Genomic DNA, 19669 nt, shown 5'->3' with positions numbered 1-19669 from the left:
CCACCTTCCTCATGAGTGACTCCTGATATTCCAACCAGAGGTGTCAAAATCCTTTCCTAGAAGGCCAGTGTGCATTTCCATTTGATTGCTCCCACCTCTGCAATGATAATTTCAATTTAAATATTATTTTGCATATGCACAATTTGTCATTTACTCATTTCTATCTGGGTGAGACATCACAGCTGAAGGCTGAATGGAACAACATCTTTATAACAATATAAATTCTACTGCAGTGCATTCTGGGTGTAAATAAGAGTAATGTATATTGCTAATTAACCAAGCAAATCAACCTATGCCAACATAAGTAAAAATATAATACACACCAGCTTTTTAGGAATGGAGCTTTGCACCTTGGTACAGCCAACCTCAAGAGTCGTAGCTCCGACAAAACCAAATTCCTGTGTGAATATGGTTTCCCACCTGTGGCAAAATTGTCCCCTTTTGCAAAATGTAATAATGTCAATCAATCAATCAAGCAATCAATCAATCAATCAAACGTATCTTAGTGCAGGGCCCTTAAGGAAGGAATGGCGACTGGGAGCTTCACATGAAAATAACCACAGAAACAGGAGGCCATTTTGTAAAATTGTCCTTTTTGTGTGTGACAAGACAAAATCATGTGACAACTTACACTCTGCCTGTTTGAGATCTCATCAGTTATAGCCCTTTAATATTCAGGCCAGAGTAAGCTTAAGGTCACCGATCAGTCTCAGAAAAGTGTGTATGTGGGGGGGGTTAAGCCAGATTTTGCAGTATAAAGACAATTTACTATGCAATGTGTGAGAGCCATCACCTGAAATCCTCTCATCAAACATGTTCCATGGTCTAAAAAAAAAAAAACCAAAACAAAACAAACATGACTATGATGTGTGTATGTGACCTGACATGAAATTTAGGTTGGGTTCAAAAGGGAAACAGAAACAGAATTTTTAGAGAATGGTCTGTGGCTGGTGGACTACTAACTTGTTCTCACGCCACAGAAGTCCCTTTGCTTAGAATTTAGTGGAGCTGTACAGGAGGAATGCAACTGTTTTTCTGTAGATTTTTGTAGTCCCGCCTGCATCTTGTTTCAGGAGAGTATTGGGAAAATAATTACCTAGTGCTACTGAGCCACCGTGACCTCACATTCCAACATTTAAAATCTAGATTTTTCTGCATTCTTTAACCCTGAGAAAATAAGAACCACCAAAGAGTGTTGTCTCCTGAATCAAATCAGAGTGAGTTAAAGATAAATAAAAACTCACGTTAAAGATAAATAAAAATTACATCACACCCATTTACATTTTCACTGAAGTTGGCCTTCTTGAATCTTTTACATACATTACATATTTTAAGGACAAAAAATAAATACATAAATAAATACAATTAAATATGAACCCTGAATCCCTTTGGATTGTTGTATATTTTTACCTCAAACTACACTTTCAAGATGGTCCCTTACCTCCAGCTGCACTATGTACATTTATAATAATATTTTAATTTTCATGTGGACCAGAGGTAATTTAAAAATAAGTTTCATATTTGTGTGTTTGGAGAAGGGCTTGGAGTTACATGCCTGGAGCACTTCTACTCATAAGTACTTGCAGTACATTACTTGCAGTAATTAGATGTCGATGCAGTAGATGCATTTAGATATGAGCAAACATTTATGACAATAATGTCCCTGATAACTGAGAACAGCCACAACAGGTGGTCCTCAGGCCCCCAGCCAATGGGCAATGGATCCTCAGGATCCCAAGGAAGAGAAATGTCCAAAAAACGCCAAACCAGAGCTGATGACACACAAAGCATGAATGGCAGCATGATCGGATGACATCATTAGCTTCAGAGAAGATGGAAGTGGCTGCATCATCCATTCAAGTGTGTGGACACTAATGCAGATGCTGTAGGATAGATCACCATACTACTGAGCCCAATCTTGAAAGGAATGTATAATAAAATAAAAATAAAAAACGTGATTTTGTGTGCACAAAGTTACACAAAGGTAATGTGCGATTGACCATTAAAAATGATCAATGTAACAGTGATCAATCAATTTAAGCCATTAAGCAGTGCATGCCCTTCTTATGAGATCTGTTTGCCCTTCTCAGCACTAATACCTTCCTTAAGGTCAAAGAGCAATGGAGTAGAGTGGAAACTTCCGGACTTTGATTGCGTAGCACTTACGGAAGAAACCAGCTTTAGCTTCCTGAAACATTTCAAAAAATGTTGAAACTAGCTGATTCCTGAAACGTCTCAAAAACAATTTAAACTAGGTTATTCCTGAAATGTTTCCAAAGCTGCTGAAAACTAGCTGATTCCCGGACCGTTTCAAAAATGATTGAAACTAGTCGATTCCTGAAGTGTTTCAAAAACAGTTGAAACTAGCTTTAAAACAGACCCCAAAGACCACAGCTATAAAACAACATGAGTTAAAAGTAAGAAAAAGAAAAGCCCTTCACTGAAAGACCCTGGGGCATTCACAACAGTGCCCACTCACCGGTCGAGCAGTTAGGCTAGGAGTGATACAACAGAGGGAAACTTGGGGCGTCTCTGCAGGAGGAAGGGGCAGGACCTCCCCACGTTCTGCTTTAGCCGTCCTAATCCTATTGTAATCTGGGGGGGGGGGGGCTGCTGGGTAATATACAGTGAGCTGTATGTAATGTTTGGGACATTTATTCTTGATTTGGCTCTATATTCCATTATTTTTTATTTGTAATCGAACAATTCACACATGGCTGAAGTGCAGATTCTCGGCTATTAAAGGGTGTTTATTATACGTTTTGGTTTCACCGTGTAGAAATCACAGCACGTTTTATACATAGTCCCCATAAGGGCACCATAATGTTTGGGACAAATGGCTCCACAAGTGTTTGTCAGAGTGTGAGTCAGGTGTGCTCAATTGCTTCCTTCCTGCAGGCATCAGAGAGCTTTCAGAATCTAGCCTTGATTCTAGGCCTTTGTTTGCCTTTGTTATTGGCGATTGGCAACATGAGGACCAAAGTTGTGCTAATGAAAGTCAAGGAAGCCGTTATGAAACTGAGAAATAAGGAAAAAATAAAACAAATAAATACCAGCCAAACCATAGGATTAACAAAATCAACTGTTTGGAACATCATTCAGAAGAAATAGGACACTGGTGAGCTCAGTAATCACAAAGGAAGACTTCTATGGTTGATGAATGAAGAATGCTCACCATAATGAAGAAAAACCCGTCCGACAGATCAGAAACACCCTCCAGCAGGGAGGTATGGATGTGTCAGTGACTACTGTCTACAGAATACTTCACAAACAGAACTACAAAGGCTACACTGCAAGATGCAAACCATTAATTAGCTTCAAAAACAGAATGGCCAAGTTACAGTTTGCTAAGAAGCACTGAAAAGAGCCTGCAGTTCTGGAAAGGTCTCATTTGGGTTCATTTGTATCAGAGTGATGGCAAGAGCAAAGTCTGCAGACCCTTTCCCCTCCATCTGTGAAATTTAGAGTGGGTGTCCTCCACCCTTCCACTCCATCTGTAAATTTAGCAGCGTGCGAGTGTCACTATCTACTTCCATCTCCTCTGCCGTCCGAAGACTATCCTCAAACATACCTAGAATAACCACACCACGCTGTGTATATATATATATATATATATTTAAAAAAAAAAAAAAAAAAAAAAAAAAAAAAAAAAAAACCCTTTTTTCCTGTCACTTGTTACATGTTGCCCCATCCCTGCACTTCTTGGTAAATTGTATTTGTCCTAATACTCTAGCTTATTCTTCTGCCTAGTTCGGCTTTGCAGATGTTAGACCAGGATAGTGTTCTTTGTTCTCGGCTAGAAATAGCTTTACAAAATAAGTAATTGTACCTTACTGAACCCGTGTTCAGCAGTTGTCTACGATCATGAAAATGCACTTTTGTACGTCGCTTTGGATAAAAGCGTCTGCTAAATGAATGTAATGTAATGTAATGGGTGTGATGGTTTGGGCATGTATGGCTGGCACAGGTACTGGCTCACTTGTCTTCGTTGACAATGTAACTGCTGATAGCAGCAGCAGAATGAAATCTGAAGTGTACAGAAGCATCTTATCTGCTCAAATGCCTCCAAACTCAATGGACAACAGTTCATCATACAGGAAGACAATGATCCCCAAACATACTGCTGAAGCAACAATGGAGTTTTTCAAAGCTAAAATCTTCTCAGTTCTCAGTCTGAATCCAACTGAACATGGGTATCATATGGTGAAGAGACAACTTAAAACAACTAGCCCTAAAAACAAGCAGGAGCTGAAAATGGCAGCAGTGCAGTCCTGGCAGAGCATCACCAGAGAAGCACCTGGAGATGCCCATGGGTCACACCCATCAAGCAGTCACTGCATGCAAATGATATGCGGCAAAGCAGTAAACATGAGTACTTTCATTCACATAACATTAATATCTTCCAAACATTATGGTGCTCTGAAATGGGGGAGGGGGGGGGGCATGTATACTATGTGCTGTAATTTCTACATGGTGAAACCAGCCTTAAATGAAAGCTGAGAATGTGCACCTTAACCACGAGTGAATGGTTTGACTGCAGATCTAAAATTGTGAAGCGCAGAGCCAAATCAATGAAAAAATGTCTTTGTCCCAAACATTATGGAGCTCGCTGTAAATTTAAATGTCATTGCTTGCAGCTGAATGAAACAGAACTGAGGAGTTTGCTATTTCGTTAGAAGGCACCTGAAAGGACGATTCTATGAATATATTTTCACACGTATTGCTTCTCAAAGTCTGTATGGCCCACGGCTGCCATGATCTACTAAACGATTTCCCTGGATTCCACTTCCAAATACTTAAAATAGATAATTAATTAATTACATTATTAATAGGTATATATCGCACATCTAAAATACATATGCATTACATTTATATATAAAAACTCCAATTGGATGTTTAACGCCGAGACCACTTTTAAATGGCTACATTTTACCATTAACTCGTTTATACTATCGTTTCAGTCATTGATGCTACATGTGATACTGTGAATAATGAACTTCTGATGGCAGATGTGTATCAAAAGATGTTTAATGACTTCTTTTTGACAATGAGAGGTACATGTCAGTGGTCTGCTTGATGTGAGAAAAACAAGAACAAAATAATAATAATAATAATAATAATAATAATAAAAATTAATGGCAGGATGTGTGCACAGCCACATCCCCCCCCCCCCCAAACCCCAATTGCCAAACATGGCACCCACCCCCACCGCCCTTATCCCATGCCCTCTGGTACTCCCTGTGTCTCAGAGTCAAGAGGGATGCAGTGCAATAGGCAACCAGCAGGGGGAGTTCATGCTCTCTCTTCAGGGAAACTCCATCAAAAAGTCACACTCGATTCCCTAAAGTGATTGGTACCAAGGTCAGTATGAGCGGACACAGACTGACACATTAACAAACGAGAGGTTGCATGTGTGCGAGGAAACGGTGCTCACGATGTTACGGATTATCCAAAACTGGCAGACTCTTCAACCGGTCCGTCATACACTGTGTGTAAAATAAATATGTGCGTGTGCAACACCTTCAGGTTACTGAAAAATACAAAATGAGGACAAAAACAATTTAAAAAAAGACAGGTTATCTTCCGTTGCCTTCAGTGCCACGGCATTCGCGCAGCTGTCAGTCGGTGTAGTGTTTCTGCAGTATGCTTTGGCCGTGAGGAAAACGCCCGGCTGGGCTGTGGGCAGCGGTGCCTGAGAAGAGGAAAGCCGTCTGCTGTCAACCTGCACCTCTGTGTGGCTGTGTACCTGTGTGTGTGTGTGTGTGTGTGTGTGTGTGTGTGTGTCTGTGCGTGTGTGCGTCAGTTAAACACAGTATTAAAATCAGAGGGCTGCCGCTATGTCACGGGAGACCAAGGACAGTCAGTAAAAAGTGAGAGAGACCATCGGCGTAGGGTGGGAGAGAGAGAGACAGACAGAGAGTTTTTGAGCTTTAACAAAAAGAGAGAGAGAGAGAGCAAGCACTGGCATGAGCAGGAAAGAGGGAGGACAGCCGAGAGAGAGGGGGGACAGAGAAAGAGAGATAGAGATAGAGAGAGAGAGAGAGAGAGAGAGAGAGAGAGAAAAGAAGAGGGGAGGGGAGAGGGAAAGACAGAGAGAGAGAGAGAGAGAGCGCACTGGCAGGATGTAGGAGCAGCTGCCTGAGTCTGCAGGGCACTGGCAGCAGAAGGAATGACGATCAAAGACAGTCTCGTCTCCCACAAAAAAAACAAATTGTTACCCCCCCCTAATAGAGTAATAGAACGACCTGATCCTTGTCTAAACGTGAGTAAAGGACACTCACCATGACCGGCAGCTATGACACAAAAATCTGCTACAGGAAGACAGGATTGATGGGTAGCAAATGCATGTGCGCGTATGTGTGTGTGTTTGCAAGGGGCTGATGTGCCAATGAGGGTGTAGGAAGCAGTTGCTAGGGGGGCGGGGCTGAGGGGCGTGTGGATGCTGATTGGATACTGATACTTCAGTCCACCCAGCTCTGGGAGGTGGACTCATTCCTTTCAGATCTTATAACATGTAAGACATAAGTCTGATAATAGCTTAGGAGACAGTAATAATAATAACAATAATATTAATTATACCAACAGTAATAAAAGTCTTGAGGTGTTTCCATGGCAGCCATGTAAAAGGAGTGTTTTTCTTTTTTTAGTTTTAGTTTGAGTTTTTTTTGTTTTTTTGCGTGTACTCCTCCACCCTCTCCTGGATCGTCGTCTCTCCTCCTCCTCCTCCTGCTCTTTGGGCTGCCTCAGGGACCAGCCTACACCTCCGCGCACCTCCCGCCGAGAACCAGAGCCAAGATGGCCTCCGTCTTTCCGTTTCCCTCCCTCCCTCGTTCTCAGAGTCGAGTCTGGGCCTCGGGGACGTAGATCTCGATGCTGTCGGCGCTCTCCGTGGCAGAGTTCTGCCGCACCGATGCCGCCCGCTTGGCCGCCATCAGCCGCTTGCGCGCCTCCTGCCGCTGCTTGTCCGTCGAGGGGTCCGGCTGCCCCGCCTTCTCCCGCCCCGCCGCCACCTTGGCCTTCGAGGGCTTCTTTGGCACCGGCGGGGGCTGCTTCTTCTCTTCCTGAAACCCAAAAACAGAGTGGGGGGATGGGGGAGGATGTGGGGACAGAGTAGGGGAAAAAAAAAACATTTGAAGACGTTCCAAATTAGACCCCTGGTGCACACCTGGGCCACCAACAGCAAGTTGGGTAAAAGAGTCCAAGTCTGAATTTGAAGAATGAACTTGGTGCAAACCGTTTAATAGAGCAGACAGAGGCACGCAACTACTTCTATTGCCCGCTGTTTTTGATTTTTATGGATTTATTTACCAGCCGAATCGAGCTTTAAGCTTACCTTCTTCTCGGGGGAGTCGGCCAGTTGCCAGTCGTTGGACTTCAGGTGGTAGAGCTCGTCGAACTTCAGGCTGATGTCCTCGATGGAGAGCTGCAGCAGGTCCCAGAACCCGGCCAGGTCCTGCGCCGTGGGCCGCGGGTTGGCGCTGAGATTCTGTCGGGAAGGGGGAGGAGTCAGAGCATAAGGGGGAGGAGTCAGAGCAGCCCAACAGCGGGACTTAGCCAAGAGGTAAGCAACCGGGAAAAAAAAGCCCAATTTGACATGAAATTATGCTTGCAAATGGTGCTGTAATTATGTAGCACCATGCATCTTGTCAATGGGGTGTCCAGTTTGCTGTATCGTTTGTGCTGTAAGTGCTATTGTGCTTTGAATATCCTCCAACACTAAAGGGCAGTCTTGTACAGCATCTTTGCAACTGGGAGGATCTCTCACACACACACACACACACACAAGCACTTGCGCATGCACACACACACACACACACACACATGCAGATGCACACACACATACACACACACACACACACATACTTAGTGAGTGGGCTGAATGCAGTTTAGGGCTGGAATTGATCCAATTAAGATGCGGCACACACACTTATGCAGGCGGGAAAAGTGTTCAGCCCATCACTCAGCATTTATACAGCCAGCTGTGCAGCACAACCATCGGGGAACTGGCTTTGCATTCTCAGAGGCTGCGGGTTTTACTCCCATTGGGCCATAAGTTATTCAGTTGCTTCAGAAAATATACAGCCGGACGCACGTACACAGGATGGACAGGCATTGTACATGAGTCATGTCCACTGAATTCAAATAATAATGACGATCTTGACAAAGATGAATCCTAAATAATCAAAGTCCACATCACTGAATTATGGAAGGAACACAGGGGAGGAACGGGTTCTGAAACAGTCCGTACAAACAGATCTATAGTCCGGGCAGAAACGGGCTACGGAAAGAAGAGAGCACGACGTTCTGCAAGACATGTAGAGCTGCAAGGGTCAGTTTGTCCTGACCGATTTACGCCTGTCAGCCTGATGGGCAGGACTAATGTGCTCAACTCGTTGCTGCTTGGGGGAACACGATTGCTGCTTGGGGGAACACGATTGCGAGTGAATTTGTCTGGGACAGCTGGTGATGCGTGACGTTGAGGGTGTGGGCGAAGGCTGGGTGGGATGAGACAGGGAGGGAACGGGACGGGGAGGGAGGGACGGGACGGGACGGGACGGGGAGGGAACCGGACGGCAACTCACCAAGTTTTGGTCACAGAGGCCGCGGAACTGCTGGAACTTCTGGGACATGAGCAGCTGGGCGCTTCCTACAGCGCTGCGGATCTTCCCCAGAACTGTGGGACAGAGAGAGAGAGAGAGAGAGAGAGAGAGAGAGAGAGAGAGAGAGAGAGAGAGAGAGAGAGAGGCGTTCAGATACACCCAGAACTGTGGGACAGAGAGAGAGAGAGGCGTTCAGATACACCCAGAACTGTGGGACAGAGAGAGAGAGAGAGAGAGAGAGAGAGAGAGAGAGAGAGAGAGCGTTCAGATACACCCAGAACTGTGGGACGAGAGAGAGAAGAGAGAGAGAGAGAGAGAGAGAGAGAGGAGAGAGAGAGAGCGTTCAGATACACCCAGAACTGTGGGACAGGAGAGGAGAGAAGAGAGAGGCGTTCAGATACACCCAGAACTGTGGGACAGAGAGAGAGAGAGAAGAGAGAGAGAGAGAGAGAGAGAGAGAGAGAGAGAGAGAGAGAGAGAGAGAGAGAGAGAGAGAGGCGTTCAGATACACCCAGAACTGTGGGACAGAGAGAGAGAGAGAGAGAGAGAGAGAAGAGAGGCGTTCAGATACACCCAAAACTGTGGGACAGAGAGAGAGAGAGAGAGAGAGAGAGGGGCGTTCAGATGCACCCAGAACTGTGGGACAGAGAGAGAGAGAGACGTTCAGAAATCTACCGTGAATAAGGGCATAGGCTAAGCTAAATAATGTTAAAATTTGGTTACGTAATGTAATGCACGTGACCAAGTGTGTGGGGTGGCTAGGAATGAACGGCCTCCGTTCAAACATAATAAATCCTATCATGTGAGTATGAAAGCTACTGCAGTTAAGATCCCAGAGAAGAGCAGGCTGTTCCCAGATCTCATTGTCAGAACTGATCCAACATCGATCTGATGCTCGTCATTGGCGTCCAGCATCTTACTCTTTGCCTGTTTATGAATCATTTATGCGATGCTTCTGTCAAGAGCAGATTCTCAAACGCTAAACGCTTTGGCACATTTCAACCATTTTACACAGCCAGACTTCCAACCAAATCGATTCAGGCTCAGTGTCTTTCTCAGGCTTGCGCTGATGCTTTAAATAGTTACTTTTTACTGGGAGTTTCACCAGAGAGGAGGTTATTAAGAGGCCGGAAGGCATATTTAGCGCTCAGAATGCATTAGCAGATACTGAGATAGGGGATGAAGAAGTACTTGATAAATTACTTAAACTAAAGACAAATACGGTAAGGCAGCAGGCCCTGATACCCAAGGGTACTCAGAGAGTTTGGTGAGTTCATCTTAAGCGATTTGCAAATATTTTTAGACAGCCTTCAGAAACTGGAGAAATACATGATGACTGGAAGCGAGATAATGCTTGTAAAGCTGTGGAATCTCTCATTAGAGAAAAGTTTGAATTATTTATTGAAAATGACAACATCCTAAAGGACATGGTTTTTGCATAGAAAGGTCATGCCTGACAAACCTTTTGGCAATCTTTGAGGAGGCTATCAAGTGTTTTGACTGTAGCAAGGAAAAGACTTTGGAGGAATAGGTAATCAAATCCTTTCAGGTTCTAGACACTGTGCTGTAGTAGTAAAAAGGCCAACAGGATTCTGGGATATAGCCACAAGTATTGAGCATAAATCCAAGGAGGTTATACTCATCTTGTACAAGACCTTTGTCACAACACATTTAGAGTATTGCCCGCAGTTCTGGGGACCATAGATAGATATAGAAACTCTGGAAAAAGGTTCAAAGAAGGGCAACTAAATTGGTTCCTGGTATGAAAGAAAAAAGCTGTGAGGAAAGACTTCAAGCATAATAAAAGGAGACTTGAGGCCTTTAAAATCATAAAATGGATTAACAAAGTGAACTGCAACAGATTCTTCAGGTTGAGTTCAGTCAGTAGAGTGAGGGGGCATAAATGGAAATCAGCAAAAGGTAAATTCTGCACAGATATTAGGAAGCATTATTTTCACACAGACAGTAGTCACTGTGTGGAATAGTTTGTCAGGTCATGTAGTAGAGGTAGAAACTCTGGGGGTTTTCAAGACCAGGCTTGATGTGGCTGTAGATACTATCTGGTCCGTAAGTAAACTGAGCACTAGGTACACTTTAGTGGTAGGGAAATGGCGAGCATTGTTGGGCTGAATAGCCTGTTCTGGTCTTTATACTATGTTATGTTACGTTATGACGGGGAGTCCTCACCCTCCTCCGTCAGCTGGTTGTCTTTGGTCTCCTGCTCCATCTGCTGACACCAGCCCTCCATCCTGGCCGTCTCCGCCTGCAGCAGCTTCAGGAACCAGTGTCCGTCGCGCCGGCAGGCCGACGCCCCCGGAGGGGCGGGGCCGGAGGGAGCGCTGCCGTTCCCGCTCTCCAGCCAGGGGTCCGGCGGGGGCAGGGAGGAGGGGTCCAGGGCGGGGTCCAGCGTCTCCGAGAAGGAGGCGGAGCTGGTCCGGCTGGTCAGCGGCCGCGGGGCCCTGCCCTCGCCGTTGTTCTGGAGACGGTGCGGGGGGGAGTCCGCCGCCTGGCTGCCCGTGCCGACGCTCTTCAGGGAAGGCTTGGCGGCGGGGAGGTCCTGCGTGTCAGTGTCCGCCTCCTGCTTCGACGCCATGCTGTTCGAGCGACTCTGCCTGGAGACAGGGCGGAGTCAGAGAGCCTCCGTGAGCGCGTCACATGACATCGCCGACTCACGCTCTCCAGTGCTCTGCTGTGGAGATCTATAATCTTTTAATTGGTCCACTTTTTTAAGTGGACCTGCTGGCTCTACCCATTTGGAGCCAAAGAGGCTAATCAAGGAGCCAAAGAGGCTAATATCAGTGGGAGAGACTGGGGGCATAAAACGAACTGAACAAATATAAAGACAAAAGAAAATAAGGGTCCATTTTCAGGAGCAGGCACACCCTTAACCCCCCACACCGGGCACCCTGCCACACTGTCCACGAGCGACATCCATGGTTATTCGGAAAAAATATATTTTTTTAAAACCTTCCCCAATGTCAATGAAAGGAAGTATGGTGAAGTCCCCTACTTACTGCCAGCCGTCCTCCACCTGCACGCCGATGGACTGGAACCGGGCCAAGGGGGGCGTGTCCTGCTTCTGAGCGGGCTGGTTGCAGTCCACCTGCCCAGAAATCCCAAACACAGTGTCACTGTGTAGAATATCTACTTACTCAAGCAACATGCCCTGCGATGCCACGAAGAGCCAAGGAATGGCGGAAATGTTGGCGTCTTCCAGCACATTCTAACTGCATAACAGCATGAATAACAAGAAGTTTTCCCCCACAGAACTGGAATTATTTCCCACATGAATCACGCCAGGCAGTTTTATTTACAGTGCAGAAATATTTTTTTACAAAGCTGTTTAACACGCACATAATTCTGTACAAAATAAATTAGGATGCATGAAATGATCTCCTAGAATGAAATAAAATGCCTGTGGCTGGTCCGGTATAGCCTAGTTCATGAAGTTGAATTGGGGACTATGGAAACATGAATAGATTGTGACATCAGCAATACGAGCTCATCTTTCAAGGACATAATTCTAAAAAGATAGCCCTTTATGATGTCACAGTTTGTCTGTGACATCGCGCCGGAGCCCCGCCCACCTGGATACCGATGGAGGAGAGCTTCCTCTTGGGCAGGGGGTCAGCTCGGGCGCAGGTGGTGGTGATTTTCAGGATTTCATGTTGGGGCGGGTCCCCGGGGGGGCTGTTGGGAGGCGGGGGCTCTCGGGGCGGGGGCTCTCGGGGCGCGGGCGGGGCCGGGGGCGGGGCCTTGGCCGGGCCGCCGGCTCGCGTGCTGGTCAGGCTGTCCGACGAGTTGCTGTGCCCCGATTGGCTGTTGGCCTCGCTCTTGTGGTCGTGGCCGTCCAGGTAGGTGTCCTGCGCCGACTCGGTGCTGCTCTGCACCGTCACCGAGATGAAGGGCTTGGAGGTGGTGCGGGGCGGCACCGGGGGCGGGGCCTTCTTAGAGGTGGTTATACAGGTGGAGGCTGCGGGAGGGAGAGGGGGGCGGGGTTAAAGCCACAGAGCGAGGAAAACCTGAGCACTGGAGGTTTTCAATAAATAACATCATTTAATAAGGAAAAGAACCAGAGTGGGTTTCCAAGCACACAAACGTGTGGAGGCTGAAACACCTAGGCTACATTTAGCAGAGAATACACCAATATATTTGAATCTCTGTTTTAAATTTTTTGGTCCAATAGAAAGCCCTAACACACACATTTTAATACATTTATTCATGTGCACATACAAAAGTAACATCAAAGTAGAGACACACAATACATAATAATGGCATGAGAACTTGCAGGTTCGTTAGGGATATAGACAGCAGCGCCACCTCCAAACACACGCGGAGGTCTGCCTCTGTTGCTGTGGGTGAAGTCCGGCAGCACCCCTACAACGCTGCTGTGTGCAAATGAACAGCCAAAACCCCCTCGGGGGCTAATCACCTCTCACATTACACACCTGGGAGGGGGGCGCTCGGAACTCCAGTCTGTTCCGCTGTCACCCCCAGGAGGGGGCTAGCAGCCCCTAAAAACACCTAGAGCAACAGCTTTTAACCATAACCCCTTGATAAATTCCACAGACCGAGCATGGCCTTCCTTTCCGACCAACACTAACTACTCCCACAGGAATCCCCCCCCCCACCAGACAACACCTTATTAAAACTCAGCCTGGTTATCCCTGGAGACACTGCAATTGTGACATCATCGGACCTCAGTGTTCTGTAAACAGAGCATGTCGGGGGCCACGTGCCGGTGTGTGAGGGGTAGGACATAATTTCAGCAGAGGAAGGGATGGGACCTTAAAGGGGGCAGAGTGGGGGGGGTCTCTGCGGAAGGCTGCCCGCTGGTTCCGCTCCCTTCCACTGTGAGCTGGCGTGTTTACGTTTTTTTAAATGGAAATAACGGGCGGGAGGGCTGGATCTCCCCCCCCGGGCATAATTATCTTCATTCCTGCGGAGGGAAAGCCAGAGGGCTGTGGGATAAACAGCTGGCAGGGCGGGGCTGGCACACGCCCCCGCAGGGACGCTGCGGCTGGGCGTCCGGAGGAATGTAACTGGCTCTGCGGCCGCGGTCCCCACAGTTACAGCAGGGCAAGGCTGAGACCCCGCCCTGCAGCAGGCCCACCGAGCCACGCCTTCACAGAAAACACCGGCAAGCAGCCTGCCGAACTGGGACAACGCCCTCTCCAAACGGGACACTCCCGTCTGTCTGGACTAGGGATGCACCCTAATATTTAACTCACGTTGGGTTCAGCTCGTAATAGCTTAAAACAAACTTATCAGTGTTTTTGGCTGGACCGCAACAGCAGGGCCAGCCCTATAAACACGAATGTCTGTGACTGACTGAGTGACTGAGTGATGAAGTGACACCATTGGTCGGCCGGATGAAGTGTGTTAGGTCCAGCCATATACTAGGTTTTGACCTGGTCTTGTTTCAGAAGGAATAAACTGCATTTTTGGGCAATGTTGACAGCCTTGATTTGTTTATGCGTTTTATTGTTTACATACTTCATGGCGCCGAATCTTAAAATATTTTTCCTTAACAAAAAAAAGAAAAGAAAAAGAAAATGAAAACTGCCAGCAATATGCGGCCAAACTGTCAGCAATATTTAGGGATTTTGCTGACGTCAAAAGTGTTTAAATATTTTAAAACAATTATTTGACCAAGGCCTTGCATGCACAAACAGGCACATAACTCAATCCCCCACAGAAAGCTCGCAAACGGACTGATGCTTACTCTGGAATCCACAGCCAGCCTGGCAGTCTGGAGACCATCTCTCCCCGCCCCCCACCCCCGCCACCCCCCCGCCGGCACCGAGCCAAGGACAATGGGAAACATAATCAGCCGGGAGCGCAGCGGATTCCGCTCGTGCCTGGGATAGACGCGAGCCGTTTGCGCAGGCGATTACCGCGACGAGCCGGGCCCCCGGGAGGGGGGGGGGGGGAGGGGGGTTTGGCCCTGGGACTCAGGGTCAGGACCCAGCGTGGCCCCTCCGCGCCGGGAATTCCCCGACTGTTGAAGGCTCGCACGGCGGACGCCGGACACGACGCCGTTCCACAGCAGGGGGGCGCATTCCCGCCAGCGGGTGACCCAGCCGTGCTGTCGCCCAACCGTCTCGACCCTGACCGGAGCATTCTGACCCCTGGAGTAACGAGCGCAGTCCCTCCCGCAGCCGGGGGTGCAGAGAACCACGTCGCCGAGGTAACCACGCAGAGAACCACGTCTCCGAGGTAACCGCGCAGAGAACCACGTCTCCGAGGTAACCGCGCAGAGAACCACGTCTCCGAGGTAACCGCGCAGAGAACCACGTCTCCGAGGTAACCACGCAGAGAACCACGTCTCCGAGGTAACCGCGCAGAGAACTGTGTCTCTTAGGCGACCGCGCAGGGAACTGTGTCTGCATCTTTATTCACTGAACAGCAGAACTCCAAAGCTCACTGACAAACACACAAGGAAAACACCAGGAAGCGGGCTTCAGGAGGAAGGGCCTGAGGACACCTAAGGCTAACAGCGCCGAAGCTGCTGACAGTGAGAAATACAGCAATCAAGCGCTAATCCGCCAGGACTGATGGGAAGTGGAGTTTTTTTTCTCTGCTTGGTTATTGATCGTTCCCATGGCTGGCACAGAGATTTCGGCTCTCGCACACCTGCTCTGATCAGAGGGGTCTGAAGATGAGCAATCTCCGGCTCAGGCGGCCGTCAGCTGAAATATTTTTAAAAAAATGAGAAGTCCCTTCCACCGTTTAATACTGGACACATGCCTGACATAAAATGTGCAAGCTATCTTTATAAAAGTGTCAGATGACAACAGCCATGAATCACAGTACTTTTCTGTTTCAGTTCATATACAGGCAGCGGGGCCGTTGACCGGATTGCAGAACTGAAATCTGATTTGAGCTTGTGTGACTGGTTTGAGAAAAACAACATATCCATTGTCCACCAAGGCAATGGGAGAGGAGAGCACACCTGGGGTTTCCACGGAGACAGGTAATTCCTCAACAGGCGTCAGTGAAGCCGACTCGCTGAGCAGCGTTCTCTCCCTCCCTCTCCAACAGCCGCGAGCTCAAAACCGACTGCGCCGCCGCTAACGGGCTAACGATTAGCACGTAACGCAACGGACGGAACGGAGCCGAAACGACAGCGTGCGGCTGCAGGCTCCGTCGCTGCCAATGGCAACCAGCTTCATGGGAGGGGTTAAACGCCACCCCGCTGGGAATAAACGGGGGCGTGGCCAACTCGTGTCAGGAGGAGGGGTCACAGTCACATGCAAATGTACCAAAAGGAAGGGCTCTTTTGCATCTGTGAGTGTCGTTCCCCCCTCCACCCACCAAGTGGAAGAAAGCTTTAGCTTTGCAGGCAAATCTTGACCCAGCACCCATGAGTGTCGCATAATGAGACATAATTACACTCCTTCTATCTATCCTTCTATTAGCATCTTCATCCTGTCATTAGATCTGTACGAGACACGTAGCCATTTAGTACAATAAGCTCAGTCACAATATTGTCAAGGTAGGCCTGTATTTTAGAGTATCACAGCGTAGTTGTTTACAGGGAGGAGGGAAGAGGACCTCCAGTGCTTGAGTGACTTCTGAGACACGGTGAAAACAAAGACGGGAGAAAGGGCAGCCCGCTCTAGGACGGTTCTTACGAGGGAGAGGTGGAGCCCTGGTGCATGATGGGAAGGCTGGCAGTGAGCATGACCGAGTAAGCGCAGTGGGAGGTGGGGCAGAGCCTTGCCGTGATCCCGCCCCCGCCTCTCCAAGCCCTGAGAGCATTTACTGTGACGGCCCGTACAATGTGTACAATTCCTTCATCTCAATTCAGTCTAATCTGTTTTTGGGGAAGACATTTAGGAGGACCCTGCCGTAACTCAGTAGGCTTAGCAGGAACTGACCATCTGACCAGGGAACGTTAAAAGCAAGGCACACCATGTGCTAATACAATAAACAGAGTACTCCTTCCCCGCACAGAGCTGATGAGGCAGATGACCGATTCTTAACTCTTTCCATTGGTGGGGACCTAAAACGTGTCTCCCTGGCTGAGAACCAGCGAGAGGTTACAGTGGAAAAAAGGGACTGTAACGTGCTGCGTTCGCCAGAGGAGTAAAGCTGCTGTGTGATACAGGCAGAAGATGGTGTACTGTCTCACAGGGGCTGACTGCTGGAGGAGCTGGTGAACTGGCTGCTGGTGAGAGAGCGGCTAACGGGCTGCGGCTAACGGGCTTAGCATAGCTGAGCTCAGAGCAGCAGGAGGGCCCGGGCTGAAACTAGCTAGCTTAGCGTTGATACCGCAGTTGCAGTGCTGTGTGCTACGCGGTAGCGGGGAGAGTCCCGCTACTCAGGCTACTCAGGGCACACGGGTTAAAAGCAGGGTTAGGAGAAGCGGCGGAGGGACGGGGCAGAAGGACGGGACAGCGTTTCTTTGAATAAATCTCATGAATGGCTGCAGAAAAGCTGATCTTACCGAGCAGCAATGCCGTGCGTCAATTAGGACTGCTCCCACGTGCGAGTGACTCACCGCCTGCCCACGCAGTGTGTCATCCGCTTCATTCACAGCGTCTGAGTGTGTGTGTGTGCGAGTTTACATATGTGTGTGTGTGTGTGTGTCAGTGTGCGAGTTTACGTATGTGTGTGTGTGTGTGAGTGTGTGTGCGCGCATGTATGGGTGTGTGTGTGTGTCTGTGTGTGAGTGTGTGTGTGTGTGCATGGTTCAACCCATGAGATGACATCACTGCATTACGTTTCATCCCCTTTCTGCAATGACTACATTTTTTTCCAATAATTTTTTCCAAAATTGAAGGCACACCCGTTCATAAAACTTTAAAGGTTTCAATCAGTACAGCCACCAATCCACTGGCTGCCGCTCTCCAACCTGCAATTCACACTGTATTTACAGCAGCCAGTCTGTACTGAGCACACAGTGCAGCACAGTAATACAGACAGTCGGGTCTGTACTGAGCACACAGTGCAGCACAGTAATACAGACAGTCGGGTCTGTACTGAGCACACAGTGCAGCACAGTAATACAGACAGTCGGGTCTGTACTGAGAGCGCTCAGTAATACAGAGAGCCTAATTAGTCATGATTTACGAGCCTAGCTTTGCATACATTTCCACAAATCGCTCTTTAATGTGCTACAGGGCTTTACAGCATGTTTCTCTTAAACCACCACGCTACCCCCCCCCCCCAAAAACCCCCTCCCGGGTCATGGCCAGTCATTTTGCGTGGCTCCAGCCAAATGAGCATAACTCACTGAGCTGAGTCAATTGGCAAAGCCTAATTGGCAAAACCTAAACACGCCCCCCTCCCCCAACACAAAAAACCCGTTACAACAAATCAAGGGACTTTCACAGGCTATCGGAGTCTGTGAAGTTCCAAATCACTCCCTTCCGTGAAGAATCGGAGCTGTTCGAAAGGAGAAAGGACCTGCGTGTTCTGGGAGTGTAACCCATGCGAACGGGAGTAAACAAGCACGACTACACACAACGCAACCGCTGGTGAACCGCTCGGTCCTGCGCTCAGCGAGCCTCTCCCGGTTGTCCTGCGGTTCTGTCTCCGGAAAGAGGGAAGTCAGCCCACCGCTCCTTCGCAGTGCGCCCCGACCCGTAAACAGAAACGGGCCTCATCAAAATAAATAACGATGAGGCTCCAGGAAGGACCCCGAACTCGAGAGCCTATTACACTCTGTAAGACGCACGAGGAAGGAGCTTCAGGCTTCAGCCTATTGTAGGTAAACAGCAGCTTCATATGGCAAAAAGAAATTAAATTAATGAATAAAACTGACGGATTGTCCCGAAGGCAATTTGTAAAATTTGAGCGGAGTACGCCAGCGAGACGAGGAGCGCCTCTTTCGCGGGAGACGTTCGCGGGACGAGCGCGCCTCTCGACGTCTGACCGCGGCGGAAGCGGGTCGCGCGTCCAGCGCTCCTCCAGCAGGAAGGCGGCATCGACTTCCTGTAAAAAACCCCTCTGTCCCGCACCACTTCAGCGCTGCACCGCAAAAAGCAGCCATTTACACAGCTGCGTACTGACTGGAGTCAGCTCGCCTGGACGCCTCCCTTAGCCCATTGTGTCTACAGCGTAAACACCCACGCAGTCTATGCAGGCCTTATAACTGCCCACAACTGCTAATAATGCTGAATGGAAATTCAGAGCACAGACTGCAGAATATTAAGGGGGCAAAAATCTCCTAAACTGGGTGTCTTCCTACTCTACAACGCAAATGCAAAACTCTGGCCTGAAAGAAATTATTCTAAAAGTAATTTCCTTTGTAACCTCCCTCTCTAAGTGAACACCGCGGTCTGTGTTTAGCGGGCGAGAGCGTGTTCAGATTTATGTGCCAAACTGCTGGCGTGTTTTTTGGCCTGGCGCGAGGGCGTGACTTGACGCAGGTGGCCAGAAGGTATTTGTTTGGGCAGGTGGCGAACGATCTGAGCGACACTCATAAAACGGGAGTGCCCGGTTCAGGAGAAGAGCCAGCAGTAGAGATATGGAGACAGTTCCTACCATGTGCTTTCCAGGACGGCACTGGAAATAAACGGGCCCTGCCTAAAATTGGGAACAACCATGGTGGGATTATTCCCCCCCGGCACCTATTTCCCCTGCATTTCTCTCCCAATTTTTACATGTGCAAGAGAAGTGAACCTTTATGATGTCATAATAAATGGTATTTGGAAGTGAACCCCTATGATGTCACACTGAGCAGTTGGCTATAGGGAACTGCACTTTTATGATATCACAGGGAATAGTATTTGGAAGTGAACCTTTATGATGTCACAGTGAGCACTAGCCTATATGGAATTCTACCTTTATGATGTCACAGTGAGCAGTATATGGAATTGCACCTTTATGATGTCACAGTGCGTGATATGTGTGTGTACAACACTGACACCAGACCCACCAAGACCCACTTCAGCAGTGCTCTGTTGGCGAGCGGCTCAGCGTTGCTACAGCAACGGCCAAACAAACCTCTTCTAAGCACAAGCAGCAGAAGGCAATATGTTTTTTGTTCCGTTTCCGTTCGCCTTACCGACCGATACAAAGAGGACGTCTAGGAAGCCATGCAGCGCACAACAGCGGGG

At 48.3% G+C, this 19669-nt stretch overlaps 1 protein-coding gene across 4 annotated transcripts in view; it reads right to left on the bottom strand.

Moving 5' to 3' along the window:
* Nucleotides 1-5012: 5012 nt before the first annotated feature.
* Nucleotides 5013-19669, bottom strand: part of dlgap4a (discs, large (Drosophila) homolog-associated protein 4a) — a 197964-nt gene continuing 183307 nt past the window's right edge. For all 4 annotated transcript variants that reach the window (XM_064299451.1, XM_064299453.1, XM_064299452.1 and 1 more), the window contains 6 exons: nt 12188-12573; nt 11615-11703; nt 10788-11212; nt 8583-8674; nt 7334-7486; nt 5013-7061 (listed from right to left, as the gene is read on the bottom strand). In XM_064299451.1, the coding sequence (XP_064155521.1) occupies nt 6834-7061; nt 7334-7486; nt 8583-8674; nt 10788-11212; nt 11615-11703; nt 12188-12573 (1373 nt within the window). In that variant the 3' untranslated portion in view covers nt 5013-6833. The remainder of the gene's footprint in view (nt 7062-7333; nt 7487-8582; nt 8675-10787; nt 11213-11614; nt 11704-12187; nt 12574-19669) is intronic.

The sequence above is a fragment of the Anguilla rostrata genome, chromosome 11 (assembly GCF_018555375.3).
Source record: "Anguilla rostrata isolate EN2019 chromosome 11, ASM1855537v3, whole genome shotgun sequence".
NCBI classification, from domain to species: domain Eukaryota; kingdom Metazoa; phylum Chordata; class Actinopteri; order Anguilliformes; family Anguillidae; genus Anguilla; species Anguilla rostrata.
The sequence above is the reverse complement of the archived record's forward strand: the minus strand, read 5'-3'. Positions and strand labels throughout refer to the sequence as shown.